Below are 23,773 nucleotides of genomic sequence, written 5' to 3'. Positions count from 1 at the left end.
CCAACAAATACAAATGGAAGAGCGCATGTTAAAACACTTTGGGGTCAACAATGTTTGTCCAGATTTTTCAATACTACATAAAATTAAAATGGGTCATGTTTAAACTTAGTTTATATAAATCAGAAAAGGTCTCACTTACGGACGGGGGACGGGCAACCCATTGTTGAGGGGAGCACTTCATATACATGCAACTTTAGCATCTATATCGTGCAGCAGCTTGTCACGGCTTTTTAATATGCAAGGTGAAGAGGTAAAAAACAAACATAAAGCTAGTTGTTTGGAGGATGATACAAATGAAATATCGATCACCGTCTACTCTAGAAGACACATATAACAGTTGCTTCCTGAGCTTTTTCTTTGAATGCACATGCTCACATTGTACAACTATTGTTGTCTCTAAATATTTCGTTGATGCAAAATGTGACTCTAATTTTTTGTATACTTATTTACGATTTATATCTTTTTGTAAATATTTGTTTCACTAGTAATAAAGATAATTTATATTCATAATAAAAATATTTTTAAATATTTGTGCATATGAATGCACCTGTGCTTTTGATTTAGGAGTAGAAACAAAATCATTATGTGAGTATGCATGAAGGTAGATCTATTATCTTGATGCCCTATGGAGAGACATACCGTAATACTCTCGTCCAATGAACATTCTAAAAGCATGTGTTATATATTGTCTGCTCTCTATATAGGTCACAGAACCCATAATACAAATTATGAGATAAAAATATCGATATTTGACATACTTGGTAAGCTCTTATGAAAGATTCACTAGCATAGGAATTTATGTATAGGGAGTAAATGAATCTTCCATAGGAGTTTTCAGTGTTCAAAGTGACTAAAAAGATGTAGTGAGTTAAAACAAAATTGACTCAAACAATAAATTGAATTAGTAATGTCTTTTAAAAATAAAAATAAAAAAATAATTTTTTTTTGGTTGGGTGTTACAACTCTCTCTCTCCCCTTCTTAAAAAAAATTTGGTTCCTAAAATTTGTCTCTCTCTTTCTTGTTTTCCCTTAGTTTCCGTTACCAAATCAAACATAATCACACAAACAAATGAACATGCATCCGGTAATGCAATCATATCTTAAATTCCAAAATCAAACAGTGGTCAAGTAAGGCAGTAATACATGCATTTAAACCATAAAATAAATAAATCAGATACCATCATGCTTTTAGACTGCAAAGTAAATCAACAGAGAACAATGTCCGGTTCGAACTCCATTAGCAATTTATAATTAATTATACACATTTATTTAATTTGTACAAAATACCGCATTATTATTTATTCAAACTTCAATTCTATGATAGAAAATAGGGTGAGGGGTCCTTATTTGATTTGACGCTGAAAAGTTAAATGGCTTACTGCGCCTACGGGCAGTCCCTAGGTTCCTTGAATTTTTATTCGGGAACTAAAACGCACTTATGATACCTACAAATGTCTCAAATAAATCCAAAAATCAGTTTCAGGACCTACTCGCCCAATTTCAGAAATCCGACACAGCAGTTTCGCTGTGCTTTGGCGGCGGCGGTCTGCCTCGGGTCATCGTTTTCAGTCAATTTTATATCGATTCCTGAGAGCACACACGCTAAAGGGCCTCGGTGGGTCAAAAAAATATGAAAACCCGAAACTCACCGGTGGGGAGGGCTCTCCGGTGCGGGGGCTCCTCCGGTTCACGTTGCGGTTAAGTGTTTCGCTTCGGTCAACCTGTAGAGGAGAAAACGGTGATCACAACGGTGAAAAAATTATACGAAACGGGAATCGGGAAGGGCCTCATCGGAGGCGGTTTGTGAAATTCCCCGCGGCGCCGCAGGGCTTCGGCGGTGTTTTCCGGCCAATTGACCGGTTCTTTTACTCCGATTTGACCATACATTGGTTTCAAATTGAATTTTGTGCAAAAAAAAAAAATTTTACCTTTTTTTGCAGTCGTAAAAGGTTCCGGTGCACCAACGGGTGACGGCGGTCGGCTCCCCGGCGGCTGGGTTGTCTTCTCTGGTGAGGGGTTCTGGCGGCTAGGGTTAGGGTTTGGGTGCCAATGGGGTTATTTATACCCATCCGTTTTTGATCTAGGTCGTCCATCGCTTTTGATCTGTACCGTCTGATCGCGATTAAATAGGGAGTGAATCTAGACCGTTCATCGCGATTCAATCTGGGACGTCCGTGCGCGATTCAATCTAGGTCGTCCGTGCGCGCGGGAATGGACCCCAGCCGTTCGATTACGCGCACGCGGATTGCCCACGTGGCCTCCCGCGTCAACGCCTCTGCCACTTGGCGCATCCTGGTTGGTCGGAGCTGCTGACCGAGCGTTTAACGTGGCGTAATTTTTTTAAATTACGTTTTGACCCTCAGTTTTCGATTTTTCTTTCAAAAATACCCCAAGAACCATAGTAACGAAAATAATATTAAATTAATATCGTAAGATTTCAAAAGTTAATTATTTTATTTTATCATTTAACTTCCTCGTTTACCTATCTCACATTATGAAAAATCATTTATTGTTAAGAAAATGATATATTAATACAGAAAATCAAATATACATCATGTCAGATAATAAAAAAAATCAAAAAATCATGAAATACTCAGATTTTCGTGTCATGTTTCGTGAAGTCGTTACAACTTTCATTTCTAAGGACAGATACAGATTTCTAACTACCCAAGTGGAATGAGTAGATCAGATACAAGTACGACAATTTACTCAAACCCATTTTCGGCTGGCCAGACCATAGTACGATCTATAACCATGATCGTACCAGTCATAGTAGTCCTAACAGATATTTATAGTCACGACATTACTTAGTCACTGGTGACCCTTACAGATAGTGTAATACCACTCTTGTAAGAGGGTACGCTGTCATCCACCAAGAGTAATACTCTTATGTCTTTCCATATTAGATATTGGAGGGGAAAACAAATACCCTGAAGGGTAAGGAGAACATATACCCCTCAGAGATAAAAAGTCTAACGAGATACTTGATGCAATATATATGTCAATATAGATACACTTCGAACCATACAAGCTTCATTCCACTTTTTTCTTTTTTATACTTTTTACTGTTACTGATTACATATTATGTTTATTACATACAAATTCATCAAGTATCTGCAATTCACATAACATGTTTGAAAACAATAATAATTCGACTTATTTGAACATAGAGGTTTACAAAACAAGTAAAACAACAATCATATTAATTTAGTTTATCTAAAAATACTTCTTAAGACATTGAAAGAAATACTAGATTTCTTATTGAAATTTTGATGTTTTCTCATTCACTGTTATCTTTTCTTTCTCTTCTTCTCTCACTAGACTACTATATATATATATATATATATCTTTCTAAACCTTTGAAAAATGGAAGAATGGAAGTGTGGAGATGAAGGCAAGGGAGAGGGCAATTTATAGAGTTTGGAATCGTAAGATTCGCGCTAAGTAAGAAAATTCAGTGAAAAAAGAGGAAAAAAAGATGCTCGACATGAAAAACGAGAGAGAAAGGCCTCCTTCACCGACGGTGGCGTGTTGCCCAAGGCAGCAGCGATACACTACTCGAGGTGGCAGTGCCTCGACTAGCGCGCTGCAGGAGCACAAGCCTCCTGCTGCGCGTGTAGGCTCCAGGCACATAAGGTCTATCAGCGCAAGCCTACTGCAGGGACAACGCGCGCACAGTGTGTGACGCCTGTTCGTGCATGAGGTGACCGGCGGACGGCCTGCCTGGCGCGACAGGATGCGTGCAGTAACTGACCCCATGTCGTGCGCGTGGATGGGACGTGCACGTTGTGCGCACGTCCCACGTCCACTGTGCGTGCATGTGCGTGTGCACAGTGTTTAGCAACCGCGCGGGCAACCAGACTTCATGCGGGATTTTTCCCTCGGGATTTTCTTCCTGATTCGTCATTTTTGGATTTTTTTTCCTCAATTTTCATATTTCATTTAAATGGGTTAGAATAAAATTATTTAAAATAAAATAAAATAAAATTAATTAAAATAAAATTAAATAAATAAAAATCAACTAAAATTACAGAATAAGATAAATATTAAGTAGCATAAATTAATTAAATTTAACGCGGCCGAAGACTCGAATAAATAAGGTTTCTAAATTATTTTAGCATAGTGATGAGCGGGGTATTATAGTATACACCTATTTCTACAAGTTCAATGTATCATACCCACAATTTTTATCTAGTCCAAATATAACAAATAATTTTGATAGTAAATAAAATAAAATCTAATATTTATTAAACTCCCATTCCGATTCTCTATCATCTTAATTATTAGTATTAGTCAGGAATTTGTATTGTTATTATTATCCTAATTTCTATTTTAATTATTTGAAAAAAATAATAATGATAACAAAAAGGGTGACGCAGCCAAAAAGAAGAAAACTTAATTATTCTTAATTTATGTATTAACCATTATTTTCGTAAAACAAAAGAAAAAAAAAAGAGAAAGAAAAGTAAGAAAATGTAAACAAAAAATAAAAAGAAAAGAATAAAAAAAAACAAAAGAGAAAGAAAAAGAGCAGAGAGGAAATGGAGCCCACCTTTTAAAACTAGAAATCAAGCCCAAAACCACCAGCCTCCATTCCCTTGCATTTTTCTTCGGAGTCCAGCCGGAGCCCTTTTCTTCCCCAAAACGGCTGTGTTTTGGTGAAAGAAATTAAAGCCGTGAGCAAAACGTCGCCGTTGTGGGAAGGGGGTTTAGGTTTTGTTCTATTTCTTTTTGCAGAGAAGCACAGGGCAAACCGGAGTAGGTGAGGCCAGGGCATTGTAACGATGAATGAAGATAGTTGGCGATCATGGAGATGACAAAACGACGGCAGAACCAGAAGTTGAGAAAAGAAAGGAGAGTTGCAGGCAAATGATGATGATGTTGACTCAGCACGAGTTGAAGAAAGAAGAAACCAGAAACAGGTGAAATTGGTGATTGCATGACGGAGCGTGCAGAACTTCATAACACGAGGAGAACAGGCGCTTAGTGAAGCTCCTCGGCTATAAAAAGGGGCTTAAAAAATAAAAGAAGGGCACTGTTTGGAGGTGAGAATCTTCCTTAAAAAATTCTGTAAATCGTTTGCGTGAGTAACCGAGAGGAAGAAGAAAGAATAAAAAAAAAAAAGAGTTTAAAAGAGAAAAACTAGTGTTTAGTAATGAACCTAAACCCTACTGGCAACTTATAGTCTTCATTTTAGTCTCAACAACCCAAACCCAAACCCAAACTCTAAAGTGAAATTCTATTTTATTGAATATCGTAGCAGAGAAAGCTTTGGTCATAGCAGAGGAAGCTTTCAACACTGAGGTAAATTGCCCGCTAATATGCTCCCATCTGTCGTAGACGGGATGAGTAAAAACCTGCAATTGACGGCTAACAATTGTCAATCTCAAAGCGGATAATCTCAGTGACGGATAAAAAATTTATTATCCCTCCCGAATACTTCTATACTTTAACCGGGAGTAATATGGAGAATGACACTCCCTAGGCTAAACAGTTGTCTCTCTCAAACCGGACCAGGTAAGACTGATGAAACGCACTTGTTGAACCCTTAACCCAGCCAAATTTGTTCACTGAACCGGGCCTTCGCTGGCCCCATAATTATCCTAACCGGACCGGGTCCACCAACTGACCGGGTGGCCGAGCCGGCGAGGCCTTCCTTGTCCTGGTCTGTCTCTGAGTCCAAAGTTCCGTGACTTCAGCATGTTGTGTTAGTTTGCAGGTGAAGAAAGGAGCGCTTTGTTTGACAGATATCAATAAGAAAAAATCAAGAACAACAAGAACAAAATAAAAGAGATTAGCTTCCGAGTATACAGAGAAGAAGCTAATGGTAGGGGGAGGGAGGAGGAAAATACTGGTGGGTTTGGTGCTGGTTATGTGTTTAGGTATAGCCGTTTACTTGAGGCTTTGGACTATCGATTACTCCATTTCGTCTAATGAAGCTGAGATGATAAGGTGTGTCCGATCATAGTTTTGGTAATATTCGGGTTTCTTTTTAAATTCATGACTGGTTTTCCCTAAATACACCCCTTTTTTTAATAAGTGCAAGACGCATGGACCTTCTTATCTGACGGGGTCCTCATCGAAATCATGTAAACTTCGCCTAATTTGATATACTGGTGAAGCTTTCTGAGTTTTGAATTCTTTGGTGACAAAATATAGTGATTTGTTCTGAATTTCAGATATCGAGTCCAGTTAGTGAAAATTTCCCATTTCTATTGCGTTAAGGTTATTCACTTTGTGATGATTTTGGTTCCAAAATGCATTTAAGTTTCTTTCATATTTTCGGTTTTTCCCATTTTAATTAAATAGTATAGGATCTGTGTGTGTTTGCTCGCTTAATGGATTTGTGTTTCTGTTTCTCTTCAGTTGCTAATTAGATGGTTGTCTTTATGGGATGAAAATGCATAGGAAACAGTTTGATTTAGCCAACAGGGAGGCAATGGAGGAATCTGCTGAATGGAGACTGAAATATGATGTGGAGGCAGAGAGGGCTTCCAATTGTCTTAAAGAATTGATGGAGGTATTCCTGTTGTTCTTTAGGTTTTGCATTTTGTTTTCTCTTCAAGTTTCATTGTTTCGTGGTGCATGATTCTGTTTATCATTTCATTATATTGCTTATCTATACATGCTGTTATTCCTGGATGAACTGGTTGTTTTAGCTATCCCTTTTTTCAAATTTCAACACTGTTTCTGTTAAATTCAGTCAATCTAGACTTTCTCTACATGTTATGTGTTTTTGAGTAGTTACTCTTCAATATTACCACATATAGACAAAGTCCTTTTCAGGAAGATAGCTCTTTTGGGATTCAAAATATTTGATACTTTGTTAGTCTTAATTGGAAGGTCATTCTACGTCGCTAATTTCCTCTCATTGGTTTAATATATGGTTTTTGTTCATGTTTAGTGATTTGCTTGTTCAATCAAACATCAATTGAGTTGGGGATTTTTAATGGGTAGACTCTGGCAGAAACTTTATCATATTGACTATGGTAATTGTTTCATTTCCTTCCTCTAGATTATTCATTTGGCAGCTTTATATGCAGAGTTAAAACAAAACTTGCATAAGCATTGTTCTTTCTGAGGTCCCTACCCTAGAAAATTTTTTGCAGTTTGATTCTTGTTTGGAAGACTGTATAATTTTTCTTATTTTGTTTATATATCCATGTTTTATTTAACAACATCAGTGCAAATCATTTTTAAAACTCCTTTTAGTTCTTGTTATGGAATAACCGATGTAGTTCGGTTATGAATAGGAAATATAACCATTTTACCTAATAATTTTTAGGTAGTTAGAGGAAACAATAAACCAATGTAAAGAAATATTACAATGTACCTGCATATGGGCTGCAGCTGAGACATTATGATGATTGCATCGTCGATTGAATTTTCTCTGTTCTTCTCTCTGTAGTTTTTCCCTCTTTGCCCTTGAGTTGTTAACGCTAGCCCTAACCCTTTTCCCTTCTGCCCTATTCACCCTTTTTCCCATTTCTCTTACAACAATTTTCCCTAGGTTATTCTAAAATGGGTAGTAAATTGTGAATGACTAAGGTCCAAGGGTTGTCTCATGGTCTTTCTAAATTTGAATTGGGCAATGGGAAAGATGATGGTGACTTAGTTATGCGCTTGGGAAGGCATCAGGTATGGGGCGAGTAGCAGAGGGGTCATTCAGCTCATTCATTCCTTTTTATCTATTTTATGGGTTATTTATTAAGAAAGCAATTGGGAGCTTTTTGAGAGGGGTTTTTGCCCTGTGTAGATATTGTTGGGTTTTTGATCCTTGGTATTTATTTAGCGTCATCTTCTATATCTGAGAAGGGTTCTGTTGACCTTAAAAACTCTTGGCTGTTACCTTTGTGTGTATATTTTATGGATGGCATTCTCTTGGGCTCTTTCATATGAAATTTCATTTCTGCTTGCAAAAAGAAAAAAATCACTTTTTCAGCAAATAGATAGATAAAAATCTATACAAAATTTCTTTTGTCTCACATTTATATGTCAGTGGAATTTTAAGAACTAAAACACATTGGGGACTGTATAGCAGTTAAATGTCTTTTTTTGTCCACCCAAAATGTTCATTATGGGGAACCCATTTTTTTAAAAAAAAGGTTTATAAGTTGCAGGCTCTGTGGAACTTACTTAGCATGTTTCTCTTTTGACAGATTAAGGAGTCCATGGAGGGGGATGGTCCCACTGGTGCAAACCAGAAATTGAAAGTGCTGCAAAAGGTTGAGCATTTTTCCTTTTGATACTTACCTTTTGTTGCTGTTGACATTTTCTTTGATAATAATGTTTATATCACATCTTCTGCAATTATGTTGGTCAAGATTATGCTGATAAGACCATGATGAAATGAGCCCAAGAATCCCTCTCCCTTCACATTTTGGCTATTCAATGATCACTTACTTTCCAGTAATTTTTCATTTCGTTTCTTGACTTTTTATTTTAGCTGCTTGACTTATTGAATTTGTTAAGTCTTTGATCATTTTAATATCATTTCTGCAGTATCTGTATTAAATGTTACATACCACTCATCTGGTAGCTTGTGTTAGAAAAGAGAGAAGATACTACTACATAAACGTGGGCATAGACAATCCTAGAAATGAAAGTTAGTTTATCCATTCACTAAATTTGCAACAACTAAAATCTGCAAATATATAAATCGGAGTGGAATTATATCGCTGCTTATCTTTCTTTTCATCAGCATTATACGCTACATGAGTGGTTATGGCATTTAACAGAGATTGATGGAATGGTAACAGAAGAATGATGTGAAAAGTCATTTGCAAGTTGAGTGACCATATAGAAGATTAACTCTTAGTTTTACAACCTGAGGATCATTGAGGAGTTACTCCATTATTAATTCTGGAGCATATGCTTGTGATTATTTCACAGGAAAGGGAAGCCTTGCTTAAGGAAGTTGAAGACTTAAAAAAAGAGCTTGAAGCTGAGAAGTTGAGGTGTCACTCATTAAAGCATCAACTGACTGCATAAGTTTGATAGGTTAGCATGATTTCCCAGCGTTTCTGAGGAAAATCTCTTTCTCGTGTAGTTATTGCAGAATGAATATTATGGGGGCCAATTAGTTGTTATTCAGCCAGGTAAAGGGTACTCTCATATATATACGTTTAAAAGTTTATCAATCTTTAGGCAAACACTTTGCCAGAGTCACAACATTTTTGTACCACACGAATGATCTCATTGTTCTTCCACCGAGCACACACTGCTATAGATTTTGTACTAGTGCTATCGCATCTTAAAAATTTTTGTGAACTTGTAGGATGTGTAGATATGAACTTACAAATGATGAAGCCTTGTTCTTTCATTCCTGCTATGTAAGTGATGAATATGATTACAAATTACTCATTCATGAATAAAACAGTTGGTGTTGATTCACTGTAAATCTTATATTTTTCTTTGTAGTGGATATTGCATATGATGTTGTACTTATTACTCATCAAATTAAAGATTATTAAGTGTTATATTAAAATTTGTTTTTATATTTAACAAATTAAAATAAATAATAAATTCAAATAATTAAGAATAAATTATCTACTATAGATATTATTATATTAATTTATTTTAGTATTAAAAATTTTTAATAAAAAATGAGAATTAGTAATATAAAGTGTTTACAATGTAATTTAAGAAGTTTGACAATGAGATTTGAGAACATTGATAAGAATAATTTAAAACCTTTAATACGTAATCAATAAAATTAACGTTATTAATTAAGGAATCAAGTGAAAGACCTTCACTGGCTGCAACTTAATGTAAAATTAACTGCCTCCTTTGCTTGAACAACTTTAAATTCAATCACCACAGCGCATCCTACAACTCCGGTTACTAACCAGCAACCAATTCGTCTTCATACAAGAGAACAACACACTTCTGCAATTACATAATTTTTTTATAAGAAAGCAGGAAATCTAAAACATATCACAAATCACAAATCCAGTGTCATGAACTCCATCCCGACTGACTCATACTGCCTGGATATTGTCCAGGTTCTGTTCCCCCTAGCAGTACTCACTCAATGGTACATGTTCTATTTTCAAGCAAACAAAATTAGCCAATTTCATTCACGGAATTCAAAATCCAACTTAGGTTCATAATACTCAGGGATACTTAACAAAAATTCTACATGTAAGAGCTTCACTTATTCGCTTGAAAGACCTTAAAATCACTACATACATGGGCACAAATGAATTAATTCCAAATAAAAATAAAAGTAAAACTAAAACTAAATAAGGTGCGACCAGAATCACGGGTTTCTGGTAACTCACCGACGAGCACAACTCCAGTTTTTAAAGAGGCTCCTGTAGAATACCCCTGTGAAGTTCGGGTTCCAACACTTGATGGAAGACCCTTCAGCTTATCGAGTTAGGTGCACGATTTTGGCTTCTAGGTCCTGCATACACACACAAATATTCATCCGATCAAAACCTAAATCAGTGCTTCAAAGACCCGAGCGATCTCAGTTAAGGTTCCTTTTCTTCCTTCCCTCTTCTTCCCCTGGCCTTCGGCCTCCACAACACTTTCTTCTTCTTTGGCCACTCTTTCTCTCTCTATTTCTCTTTCGGTCGTTGATGCTTCTTCCCTCTCTTGTCTTGTGACGACCCTACTCTCCCTTAAAGGGATTACTATTTTCAATTACCAACTATGTAGTAGAAAATAATAAGCACAATATTTACATATTAAAACCATATATTATCTATTTTTTACCACATTATATTACATTTTACAAAATATGAGGTTTGTAAGATAGAGTCAAATAAAATAAATACTTGTTCGATTATAGAACATCAAATTTTGTCGTGGGTGCTTACACAGTTCCTTCCTGATTTGGTTCAAACATTGGATTCTCCTTATCCAAAATCAAACCCTCTTGATCTAAAAAATACTAAAATTTAATAGAGTGAGCTTTCCGTGCGCTTAATAAGTATAAGAAATAAGTTATGCCCTAGGCATGCGACATACAAGTAATTAGTCAATCAGATATTAAAATTGTTCTTTATCTTTTTATCTGAAAACTAAGAAATGTAGAGAGATCCATTTTTTTTTCTAATTTGTCTTTCATATTCCCCCTAACCCAACTAGTTTTTTTTCCCTCTTTCTTCCCCTTTCCAATTATCCCTCAAAATCTCCCTATTGTATTCATCCCTCAAAATCTGCCTAAGTCAAATTTATCCCTCAAAATCCCGTAAGTCTAATTTACCCCTTAAAATTCCCATAAGCCAAATTTTATCTCTCAAAATCTCGTACGTCAAATTTTATCCCTCCAAATCTCCCTAAGTCAAATTTTATTCCTCAAATTCCCTTTAAGCCAAATACTACCTATTTGCCACTTATCATTATTTCATCATAATTTCTCACATAATCAAGACATCTTTACCCCATCAATGGGCATCCTAAATCTTGATTTATCTCAAGATAATTATTTAATTATGATTTTCTTAAAATTTAAAATTTTCTTTGAAATTGAACAACTGTATCCGTTATGTAATTGATATCATTATGAGATCAAGATTTCTATTATCACAAGGGCAGATACACACACATAAATTATGTAAATTGGTCACAGCAGTTCGTCACTAAGTGACCCAAAACAGAACATGCATTTCAACCACGTTTGGAAGGGCTTTCGTCCACCTAGGGATAGAATTCACCACCTGTTAAATTTAAGTCATACCAATCTTAAACAAGTTGTTTATAAGTTTTTGCTTATTCCAAGTTTTTGTATTATTTTCTTTTTCTTTCTATTCTAATTAAGATTGATATTTTTATTTATTTTATTTCACAATATCACATTCTACTCCTTTTTCACTAACCACAATATTTCTATTTTTAATTAGGTTATTTTATTTGTTAATGCTAATTTGATTCTATTAAGTTCTTGGTGATTTATATTTTGAAATTTTATTTTTAATTTATAATCATTATTGTTTTAATTTTCTTAATTTTTATTTTATTATATATAATTATTTTTAAATTATTTTTAAATTTTTTTAGATTGTTTCATTTAATTTGCATTTTTATTTCCTGTTTATTCTAATTCTGCAACACCTATTACTAATTTAACATCCAAATTTTCTAAAATTTACATTTTTTAACTCAAATTTCTGTTCCTCTCCATTTTTCTTCATTTTTATATTTCTTCCTTTCATCAATTCTAATTCACAATACAAAATAACTAATAAACATGCAATCATACATTTATTTCATGCATATGAATTAAAAACATACATTTAACCAAAAATAGACCAATTTGGGACCTTTTTAACCACTTTAACTAACGCAGCACACATGTAGATTAAAATGGTCATTTATATTTATTTTAAAATCATAAATAATTTGTAGGCAAGAAAATTGTAATATTCAGACCCGAAAAATGATCCGAGATAAATTTTTTATTTTTAATTATTAATTTAAAATAAATGATTAATTTATTTTATTTTTATTTAAGTAAAAGTCTGAGAAAAATAAATTAGGAACGAGATTGAAAATAATTTTGAGAAAAAATTGGTAAAAATTTAAGTTCTGATGGTGTTTTTGAAAGAAAAATTAGAAATATATGGTCAAAGTACAAATAAAGAAAGTTCAACCACGTAAGACTGCCCAGTCAGCAGCCTTAACGAACCGAAGCGCACCGCGTGGCAAGGCACACTGATCTCAGTGCCACGTGGGAGGCCACGCTGGCGATCCATGTGCCTCGCGATCGGACGACCCAGATGGATCTCGCGCGTGTGGATGGCCCAGATTCGTTTTTCTCATAGTCACTATCGGATGGTCGAGATCAATCACGATAAACGGTCCAGATTTGTTTCCTCTTAGGCATGATCAGACAAACAAGATCGATCGCGATGGATGGTTCAGATCAACATGGGATGGGTATAAATACTTCACATCACACAGGAACCCAAACCCTATCCGTCAGCCCCCACCGGAGAAAAATAATTAGACGCCAGAGAAAGAGGTCGACCGCTAACTGGCGCCGCACTAGAGCCACCACACTAGAGCCACCGCCGACAACTAAAAACGGTAAAAATTCTCCCTATCCGCTCGGAATTCGATTTCGAGTACCACTGTAGTCAAATCAGAGCAAGAGAAATGGTGGGTGAGTAAAAAAATGCAAGTAAAGTATGGCGGAGCCGCTGTGACTAAAACCCCAAAATCTCTCTGATAAGCCCTTTCCCGATTCCCATTTCATGTGATTTTTCGATCATTATGTTCACCGTCTTTTTCTATGCAGGATAGTCGAAGAAAGAACATCAGCTGTGAAGGAGGACCAGTGTAACCGCCGCACCCGGAAGTCCCTCCTTCAGTAGGTTAGGTTTTTTTGTTATTTTCTGCCCAACTGAGCCCCCTAATGTGTTTTTTTTGTAGGGATACGGCCAAAACCAGCCAAAATCGGTCAGGCTAAGGCGAACAGTTGCCATGCAAAACTCCAAAATTGTGCCAAAATGAGTTTTGGACACTAATTTTGAATTTTTAGGATATTTTTATATATGTGACGAGTGTTTTGAATTTCATAGAAAAAATTTAAAAAACCCGTTACCATTAAGATGCATAGTAGATAGCTTGACATCTCGAAACACTAATTCAGGTAAGGATCTCTCACTTTATTCTCTGTTACAGTAAATTGAGACTTAATGATGTATAATTTCATATTTTATGGAAAATTAGAAAATCTTAAAAATAATTACAGATTACTAGTGGAGCCAGAACTGGTTAGTTCACAACTGTCTTGATTTTTTATTTATTTTCTATATTGTTTTACTTGCTTCATTGATCCATCATATGATTTAAAATTTATTACTTTTAAATTGTCATTCTCATTTATTGATTGTATGATCGTGATCTTTATCTAATTTATTGATTTAAAATAAAGGCCCCAGTTATGTTTCTTAATTGTTAAGGTATGAAATCGTACTATTTGCTTAAATATTATTTGATTGATTTATGAATATATAATGAGATATTGGTATACACTTATTGGTTATTTGTTGATGGAAATCTGTATGTAAAAGATTTACTGCGTACCCGAAAAAGGGCAGATGGGCCCGGTACATAGGGAACCCCACCGTGAAAGTTATTTCATCCAAATGGGGCTGGGAAGTCCCTTACTAGAAAAGTTTGGGAGATATGGCTCACCCTCATACTAGACGGAGTATCGAGGTGATGAAATATTTGGCACCCATTACCGGATGGGGTATGATAATGACCGTTAATTGTTTAAATTGAATATTAGGTTCACGGAAGGGGGGACACCCCTATGGACCCCCTAAGGTACCAGTAAGTAGGTAAAAAAAGAGAGAAAGCTATTATTTCTCATTCTCTTATGCGTGAAAGTGAAAAGTAATATGGATATGAGTCTTCATAGGTTGTTTTAAAAACTTGTTATAGTAAGTATTAAATAAGTATCTTCAAGTTTAAATGTATTTAAATAAAGTAAGGGCTCCATTAGTTATTTTTCTAATTTTTTTATCAATATTTAGTTTTTCGTGTATTTGATTAGTGTAATATTCTTATCGGGTTAGTGTAACTCACTCTTTTATTAACTATTTCAAATCAAGAGAACTAAGATCTTGATCCCGATCAGTAAGAAAGTTGTGAGTAGTTCACTATCCAAACTCCCTTCAAGTGCTAGTGAAGGTTGTCTTACGATGCTTAGTTATTCACTTTTCGTTTTATTTCTTTAATTTATGTTTGTCTTTTAAAAGAGACATTCTCGTAATCTTATTGGGCATTCAAAATTATTATGTAAAGAATGTAAAACATAACTCTATTAATTACTTCTGCATTTAATTCATGAATTTATTTTTTTTAAGTTCTGGACCTTTACAAAAATATCCCTAAAGACTAGTCATTTTCTCATTTGGCCACAATGCTGCATATACAAAATTTTCAGAAAAAGAAAAAGATTAATTTGATACAATTAAAATAGGGCTATAAATTTGATATAAATGCAAAAGTATATGAGTGAATTTTTTTATATTACTCCTTAAAATTTTGTAGTTATATTTAGTGCATAAAGATACTTTTATTTTTTATATTCACATATTTATATATAAATATATGTCAAAATAATAATGATTTAAGTTTGAAAAATATTTATTATTTAGATAATTATATTTGTACTTTATCACGTTTGTGTATACATTTGAAATAGGAAGATTCAAAGACATTAGAGGATGGGGGAATAACAAAAAGGAGGGAGATAGTCTAGAAAGAGATATATAAGTTTAACATATTAAAAGACATTCGATTTTATTGATTAATGTCGTAACAAGATAATCCATTCATCTTCTATAATTCTATTTTATAACTATCCAATTATATTTTCCACACATCAATTCTCCCCCTTAAAATTCATCTTCTACTTTATATGGAAAATGAATATAAGATGCTTATGAATCAAAGTAAAAGGTTTTATAGAAACTAAAACATTCACTCTTTTTTTTTTTTTTGTGCTCCCTTAAAATTTATATCTATACAACTAGTTAGATTAATTGGATAAAAATTGTTATATGACAAGATATTCCTAAAAGAATTTCAACAAAGTGCTACATGTGGAAAACTTTGGATTGAATTTATATGCTTAAAGCCTTCATCAATCCCAGGTTTCTTAAGCCTCTGTCGAGATTTGTAGCAAGACCTTATTCTTAAAAGTATCTAGAAATCATTATCAATAAGAGAAGACCACTCCATATTAAAATCATAGTGATCAATGTAACAGTCCGACCCAGGAATTCCCAAATTTCTTATTGAAATTTGGAAAGAAAATTAAAAATTAAAAAAAAATTGGGATAGAATTTAAAAAAAATTAAACCCTATTAAATAGCAAAATTAGTTTAACCAAAATGGTTTAGGAAATATTAGAATTCCTAAATTAATAAACACTAAAATATATAGGAAATTAGAATGTTATTTGTAAACTAATAAAAATAATTTATTAAGACAATTAGGGAATTTGAAAATGAATTTTTAAAAGGAATAGGAAATTAAATAAATTGAATACCATAAAATAAATATTTCAACAATTTAAAAATAATATTCAAACCCAATATTAAATTAAATAGGAATTTAGGGACTCACATGATAAAATCAGAATGTTTGGGGGTCTTTTAGCCACTAAAATAGGGCCTAGGGGCCTAATTAAATTAAAATAGAGAAATTAGGGGTTTTCTGCAATTTTGAAAAGTCCGGCCACGTCAGTGTGTAACGTAGCCATGTGACCAATAGCCACACACCGTGTGGTAGACATGCAACTCACGCTTGCATGTGTGGCGATCCGCGTATACATGAATCAGACGGCTTGTGGGCATTTCCTACCCAAGCTGACCCAAGGGCCATGAGCCATCCCTGTTATGCTTTTGATGGATGACCATGATCGCGTGGGCATGCCGATTCAACGGCTAATAATCTGCATCAATCATGCAACTGTGATTCACCTTCATGCAGAGAACGATCCAACATCCAGGAACACTTCCCGCTCAATTCGATTGAATGGCCAAAATTCTGATCCGATGATTGAGATCTCACGCATGTAAAATGACCAAAAGGCCATTAATGAAACCCTAGATCGTGCAGTCACGATTTAGGAGCCTCTAGTTGAACGGTTGAGGTTTAATTCTGAACCTAAAAAAATGATTTTGTCTCTGCCTTAATCAAACAACCTAAATCTCACTATGGAGATCCTACGACCAGAAGGCGAGTAATCAGGTATCCCGCATTTGGGCAGTTAGTGCCGTCATGGGTAGAAGAAGGGAGATTTCCCTTGCGTGATCTCCATCAGAGAGAGAGTGGCTCGAGAAGCCACAATGAGCCTGAGAGAGGGGATCGTCATTGGTGATCTTACCGAAAAAGAATAAGAGAGGAGAATGAAGGAGAGGGAATAAAAAAAGAGAAGGGAAGAGAGAGGAGAGAGAGAAGAGGGCATTGCTCGCGATAGGTGGCCGTGAGCGGGGAAAGAGGGAGAATCAGAGAGAATGAGAGAAAAAAGGGAAGTGGTAAGAGAGAAAGAGAAGAGAGAGATACACTTGTAGTGGTTGTACCGCGTGTAAGGTAAGAGAGAGAGAGAGAGAAAGGTGAACCGAGGGAGAAGGAAAAAAAAGGGAGAGAAGGGAAAGAAGAGAAGAAGAAAAGAAGAACGGGCGCGAGTGGCTGAAGCCGCACGTGCGAAGAAGAAGAAAAGGGTACCTGTAAGCGGTTTGGGCCATGAGCGAAGGGGAGGGCTATTTGTGCAAGTGGTATGGGATGCGAGTGCATGGAGAAGAGGGAGTGTGCACGAGCGGCATGGGCCACGAGCGGGGGAAAATGGTCGTTTGTACGTACGTACTGGAGCTGTGAGCAATGAATGTTATGAACGGGGATACTCGCGTGTGTGTGAGGCTGATCGTGGGAATGGGTTATGCACGGAAGGCTTCTCCCGCATTCATGGGCGATTGTGCCTGGATGTGCAAATAACTAAGCCCACATGTGTGCAACATGAACGCACTGTGTGCGTGCATGTGGTTGGTGGGAACATGCAGGGCTACTGGCTTAATGTGTTGCTAGTTGTTCACGTGGTTGTGCCACGAGCAACAAAAGCTAGATCTAGAAAATTTGTAGGATCTCAGCATGGGACGTGGGAAACAGTAAGTGTAATAGCTTGAAAATACCTCCAAATTAATTTTTATGTTTGATATATTTAATTTAGCCTTTATATATATTTTAAAATTTATAATAAGGTTAATAACATAGTTTAAAATCAAACGAAAAAAAGAATGGATAAGAATGAAAGAGCTAAATAAGTATGAAGAGACAGAGAAAAAGTTAGGGACTTTTTAGATAAAATGGTATAATGAAAAATTATAACTTTTAGATAAAGTAATATAATAAAAAGTGACAACTTTTATATGAAATGACATGTGAAAAGTGATAACTTTTATATAAATTGACATAACAGAAAGTGACATCTTTTAAATGAAGTGACATGTAAAAAGTGATAACTTTTTAAATGAAGTGACATATAAAAAGTGATTACATTCTAGATAAAGCGACATGTGAAAAGTGATAACCTTTTAAATGAAATGACATGATGAAATATGACAATTTTTAGATGAAGCGACATGATGAAAGGTGGCAACTTTTAGATGAAGTGGCATGACGGAATGGTGAAAACTTTTCTCTCGTGGCTCCCCTCTCCTATAAATAGAGGATGAGAGAATGGAGGAAGAGACATTCCGGATGAAAGAAAAATAGTGAGAAACATAGAGGTGAGAAAAGAAGAAAGAGTACAAAGTGTGTGATTTTTTAGAGTATTGTGAGATTTTAGATAAAAATTTTGGAAAAACTCTAGTAAGTTCGTGAAAGTAAAAGAAGATGAAAAAAAGAGAAAGAAGGCTCACGGTCAAAATAAGGTTATCAACCGTTAGAAATGTAATCTTTTTCTTAAGTTTTAAATTTCAATTTCTCTTTAATTTTTTGGATTAGTTTTTGAGTATTGTGTTTGATATTTTTGAGTCAAAAAAGTGACCAAAAAATCATCTTGAAACTATGCCAAATTTTTGAGATGAAAATATCATAAATAAAGACGGAACTCTATCGAAATTAAGATTACGATTGCTAAGAACCTAAGGTAAGTGGATATTATGAATTTATTAGCCTAAGTAACTTTAAAGTATTTTATATATTTTTAGTATAAAAATGTGCAAATATTTAATTTTTCTTTCGTATTTTTTATATAAATATTTATTAAAGTTTTACTTTGATATAAGTATTATTTTGCTTTGTATTTTTGAAATATGATTTTGATATGTGTGCATTACTGATTATGAAAATAAGTATTTCGAAAGCACATGCATTATGTTAGGCTTCAATGTGGGCATATATAACCATTCTGTATTTTGGTGTATTAGTAAAGTGATAAGTGTGTACCCACATATAAACATTCTATATTCGCATGTATGTGAAAACAGTTTGATTTACGTGTCCTAACCGTTCCACCTTCAGGGGATAGCAGTGTTTTAAAGTACTCATGTATGTCATTCTGTGTTCAGGTACATGAGGAACCAGTGATAATGTAATGCCCCGTTTTTTTTTTCTTCTTTCCAGTAGCGTTATCTCAAAATATATTAGCATACATGACCCACGTATACCATTCCATCAGCCAATCCAATCATACACATAAAGGAAGTACTGAAAACTAACTACTCAATTTCTAAAAATTTCTCAACTATATATGCATCAATATAGTAGCTTACAAATTTTACAAATTTCTGTTTTAAACATGAGTTATATTGCTAACAAATACGTAATTATCCCGTATTACTAGTCGTAATTTCTACTCCGTCTCTTCTATACTCTAGGTTTGGAAATTTGCAACTTTGATCCAGTCTCCAGTCTTATTTCATCTGTAATTGATAGGGAATAAGTACATACAACTCAGCACAGTAAACTTAAATCACAAATATAGCATTGGTCACGCCTTCTTCTCTACCCACACTCCCCCACTACTATTCATCTAACTCTACCGTAACTATCACATCTCCTTGATGATAAATTGTCAACTCTACTAAGTGTAATCACCCCATAATACCATTCCATCCACCCTGACCCGACCACTCAACCACACTATTACCCCCTGATAATACCCCCCATCCGTCACCAATATCGGTGACTCAACTCATTGCTAGTCTGATAACTCCCAAGCATCACCAATATCGGCAACCAGCTTAACTTTTTGAGTGATGACAACCAATATCAGCACCCCAACCCTATGCTAACACTACCACCGCTAATATATCATCACCACATTCATACCCAATATACTGCATATACATGCATACTTAACCCACATACAAGTCATTACAATTTAAAATACTGATAAATAATTAATATCTCTATGCAGTTTTCAAATACACAATCATACTTATATTGCACACACAAACACACACACACACATACACCCACTTACTGTTCTCTATCCTACTTCCACAATCCCTTTCTCTTCCACTCAATTGTTCACCTCTCATCGGCACACCTGCACCTCTCTCAAACTTCCCTTGCTCTCAGTCCCTCTCTTCCTTCACCTCTATCTTTCTCGCCTCACAGCACTTTTCTCTCTATCACCATCAACCACCACGTAAACCCCTACGCGTCCATCAGAACCCATTCCCTATATTCTCTTTTGCTTCTCTCTCTCTCTACATTTCATCTCCCTTCCTTCAACCCAATTTCGGTATCTTTCCCTATCTCCCCCTTTCTCGGATAATCACCTAAAGCACACATACACCCTCCCTCTCCACCTAATGCTCGCATATTTTGTTTCTTCCCTTTATGGTGTTCGTCCACCTTCCACTCTCTCATACGTATATCGTTTTCTCCCGACTCACCTTTTCCGTACCTGTTTATCTCTCCTCCCCCGAATTTCCTTACTCCTCTTCACTCACAGTCCTAATCGAACCTCCCCGTAATCGACCTCCTTCCTTTGCTCTCTTATTTTGTCAGGCACCGATTTCCTCCTTCAATTTCTTATACTGTCTCAACCACATCATAGAACCTCAACTGCCATTTCAAAGTTTGCAAGATTGAATTCACATTACCTATGTTTGAAATTTAAATTCACTATACCTCTGGTCTCCATTTTTCTGCACTTCCGTAGCTCACACCGTCGCTTTCCTCCTTCTCCGTTTGCTCTTCTCGTTCCTTCCCTCTCTCTCGAATCTTCTATCACTAGTTTCCTTCTTCCCATTCCCGTTCTCCCTTTTTCTATCCTCTGTTTTCTTTCCTTTTTCTTTTTTTTTTCTTCTTTTCCTTCCCATTTTATACTCCACCTAGCACGCATCCTGGCCGTCCATCCCCTCTCCCCATCTGCACGCATTCCAGCCATCCATTTCTTTTCCCCTAATCTAATCTACACTCTCCATTTTATTATTCTCTCTCTCCTTTATTTATTTGTTTCTTTATATATATATACACATATATCTCTCTCTTTCTCAGTTATTACAGATAAGTATATGTGCCTACGCATAATGTATGATAACTAATTGATCCTCTATAATAATAATGAATTATACAACGAAGCAATTGTGAATTTGTTTTCTGATTTGTGCATTTATCTTCTGATTCGTATATCTGTTTTTGGAAAGATGATGTGATATATGTTTTGTTGTGTGTAAAAGAAATTATATATTACATGTACTATACTGTTATTTTATAATATCACTTATTGAGATATTTTATCTCACCCCCTCCTATTATCCTCTAGATATCGAAGATACCGCTGTAGAGTGAATGATAATACAGAGAAAAGTTTGAAGCTAGACTATGAGATTAAAGTTACTGTTTCATACTTTTATTTAGTAATATAAGTAAGAAAATTTATAGTCTTGTACATATATTTATAGTTTACATTTAAGGGATGTAATGTTTCTGCGATTCTGTTATGATTAATGAAGTCAAGTTATTTTATTTAACTCGTGTTTACGTAATTTAAATAAGTATGTTTCAATCATTACCCTATAAGACAGATTATGATCCATGACAGTGATGCCAATGATCTCTGCACATGGTGGATGTGCATTCCTCCACAAATAGGTGCTAGTGGGGTAGTTCTTGGTGGCTGGTCGCGGGCTAATGCACATAGTTGGGGAAATCCATTATGGTTGCCAACCACACTTCTTCCTGCGCTGCTGGTAAGTTCTCTAAATTTTTTTATATAGGTTGACCAAGTTGATCGGTCCAACCAAATCCAATCGGTTTGATCGGTCTAAACTGAACCCTAATCGGTTCTATTGGACCGGTTCAATTTTATTTGATAAATTTTAGCCATTAACTACTTTTACTTTATGTGCAAGATTTAGATGCCCTTTGGGATTTCGAATCCAGTTCAAGGTAATACTTCAAAATTAGTTTCCAAGTGTCAAGTTGCGTAAATTAGATTAGTGTTTTAGTTAGTTAGAATTAACATAGGTAAATTGGTATATTAATTTGATTTTAAGTTTTAGAAAAATTGTATTTAAAACTTGAATAGCTTTCGTAGGCATTTGGGAATTGGAAAAGCGATATGGAGCGTAAATCGAGCCTTAGTTTTTCGAATGGAGGTAAATATATCTAGTAGCTAACTTGAAGCCACACTTGCACTTTTTTTAAAACAAAATTTTTTCAAAATCAAAAGTTTAAAAGAGTTTTCAATGAAATTAAGAAATCGGAAAACGGTAGTTAATAAATTGATTACGATAATTGTAAAAAATGGTAAAATGGGGAATTCATTCATGATGTGTGATGCACGGCCAAATTTGGCATGTTATATTGATTGATTGGAGAAACGATAATGATTTTGATGATGATAATTTTGGATGTGTTTTGAGTAGACTAAAAAATCAAAGAAATAGTAAAATGTGATGAAGATGGGATTAAATTGAATAAAACGATAAACAAAAAAATAACAAATCACAAAATAAAATTAAGCAACAAATAAAATAAATTTACATTAAATCTATAAAGTTCAAAATAAAATTATAACACAAATGAACACACAAAATAAACTAACACAAATATATAATTACAATAAATTAAATAGGATATTTAAGACATACACTTGTAAATTAACAACACAAAACAAAGCTGAGTTAATGTGAAATTCATTGAGAATGAAAATGTGGTAGGTGATGGAATAGAATATGTATTTGGCAAAGAGATATAAAGGTGTGTGAATTAAAATAGTGTCATAAGTCGTTGAGAATATGAATAACCTGATAGAAAATGTAAAACGTAAATAAATATACAAATTAAACTCAAGAATAAAATAATTATACAAACAAATAAGAAGTATAAAGAATTTTTCAAACAAAAACCCTTAATATAGGCCAAAATAATATGGCTGAAATTTAATGGTGGGTGAACCTTACCTGGGGTGCATTAATTTTAGACGTAGTTGAGATGCATGTTCTGTTTTAGGTCACGTGGCGATGGACTGCTGTGACCAATTGTTGCATGATTTGTGTATGTGCTTACCCAACAAGGTAGTAAGAAATTAGATCTCAAAATGGTACTTGTTCTATTAATAAAATTACGTTTAAGTACAACAATTGATAGACAGAATTAGAAACTCTCGTAACTACAATTATTATCAAATAATACAATTGATTCAGATAAATTATTATTTTTTTAATATTTTAAATCTATTGCACTTGAGTTGTCTCCAAACTTTTTACCTTTACGTGGCAATAAATTCTTATTTGGTTCTGTTAATACAACCCCAAGAAGATTTTAAATCAGATTAATTAACTGTTGCTTCACTTTTCTCTATTCTTGAGTTAATTTTTTCTCCAAATCATTAACTTAATTTGGAGATATCTTTTTGTCTTTTAAATTTCGGGGTCTTCATTTTTTCAGAAATTGTCTTGGTGGCAGGATAAAAACTCATGTACCAATAACACACACACACACACACAGAGTGACAGAGAGAGAGAGAGAGAAGAGAGAGTAAAAAGTTTTTCTACTTCCTTTTTTTTTTCTCCCCCCCCCCCCAAGAGAGAGAGAGAGAGAGAGAGAGAGAGAGAGAGAGAGAGAGAGAGAGAGAGAGAGAGAGAGAGAGAGAGAGAGAGAGAAGAGATGAGAGAGTAAAAAGTTTTTCTACTTCCTTTTTTTTTTCTCCCCCCCCCCCCCCCCACAATTCCATTAAATGCTTCCTCGTTGCAAAACTATTTTTTTTCATCCAACTTGAAAATTGTAGACTGTACTTGCTGAAATTTGAATTTCTATTACTGACCTTGAAGTCATTTTGATT

At 34.8% G+C, this 23,773-nt stretch overlaps 1 protein-coding gene and 1 long non-coding RNA gene across 5 annotated transcripts; one reads left to right on the top strand and one right to left on the bottom strand.

Moving 5' to 3' along the window:
- The first annotated feature begins 4,589 nt into the window (after positions 1-4,589).
- Positions 4,590-9,393, top strand: LOC110810749 (acyl-CoA-binding domain protein). Of its 4 annotated transcripts, none has more exons than XM_022037031.2 (5): positions 4,590-5,045; positions 5,720-5,952; positions 6,409-6,520; positions 8,160-8,225; positions 8,893-9,393. In XM_022037031.2, exons 2-5 carry the CDS (start codon positions 5,825-5,827, stop codon positions 8,989-8,991), a joined length of 405 nt encoding a protein of 134 aa, XP_021892723.1. In that variant the 5' UTR covers positions 4,590-5,045; positions 5,720-5,824; the 3' UTR covers positions 8,992-9,393. The 4 variants fall into 4 exon arrangements, with proteins under 4 accessions (XP_021892723.1, XP_021892722.1, XP_021892721.1 ...); XM_022037030.2 differs by having other exon boundaries at positions 5,713-5,952; XM_022037029.2 differs by having other exon boundaries at positions 5,264-5,952.
- A 395-nt stretch (positions 9,394-9,788) lies between these two features.
- Positions 9,789-10,616, bottom strand: LOC148241947 (uncharacterized). Its single transcript, XR_015813994.1, has 2 exons — positions 10,284-10,616; positions 9,789-9,888 (listed from the first exon to the last, which is right to left on the bottom strand). It is a non-coding gene; the product is annotated as an uncharacterized LOC148241947 (long non-coding RNA).
- Between the last annotated feature and the right edge of the window lie 13,157 nt (positions 10,617-23,773).

The sequence above is a fragment of the Carica papaya genome, chromosome 8 (assembly GCF_054855325.1).
Source record: "Carica papaya isolate Zhongbai chromosome 8, ASM5485532v1, whole genome shotgun sequence".
Classification (NCBI taxonomy): domain Eukaryota; kingdom Viridiplantae; phylum Streptophyta; class Magnoliopsida; order Brassicales; family Caricaceae; genus Carica; species Carica papaya.
The sequence above is the reverse complement of the archived record's forward strand: the minus strand, read 5'-3'. Positions and strand labels throughout refer to the sequence as shown.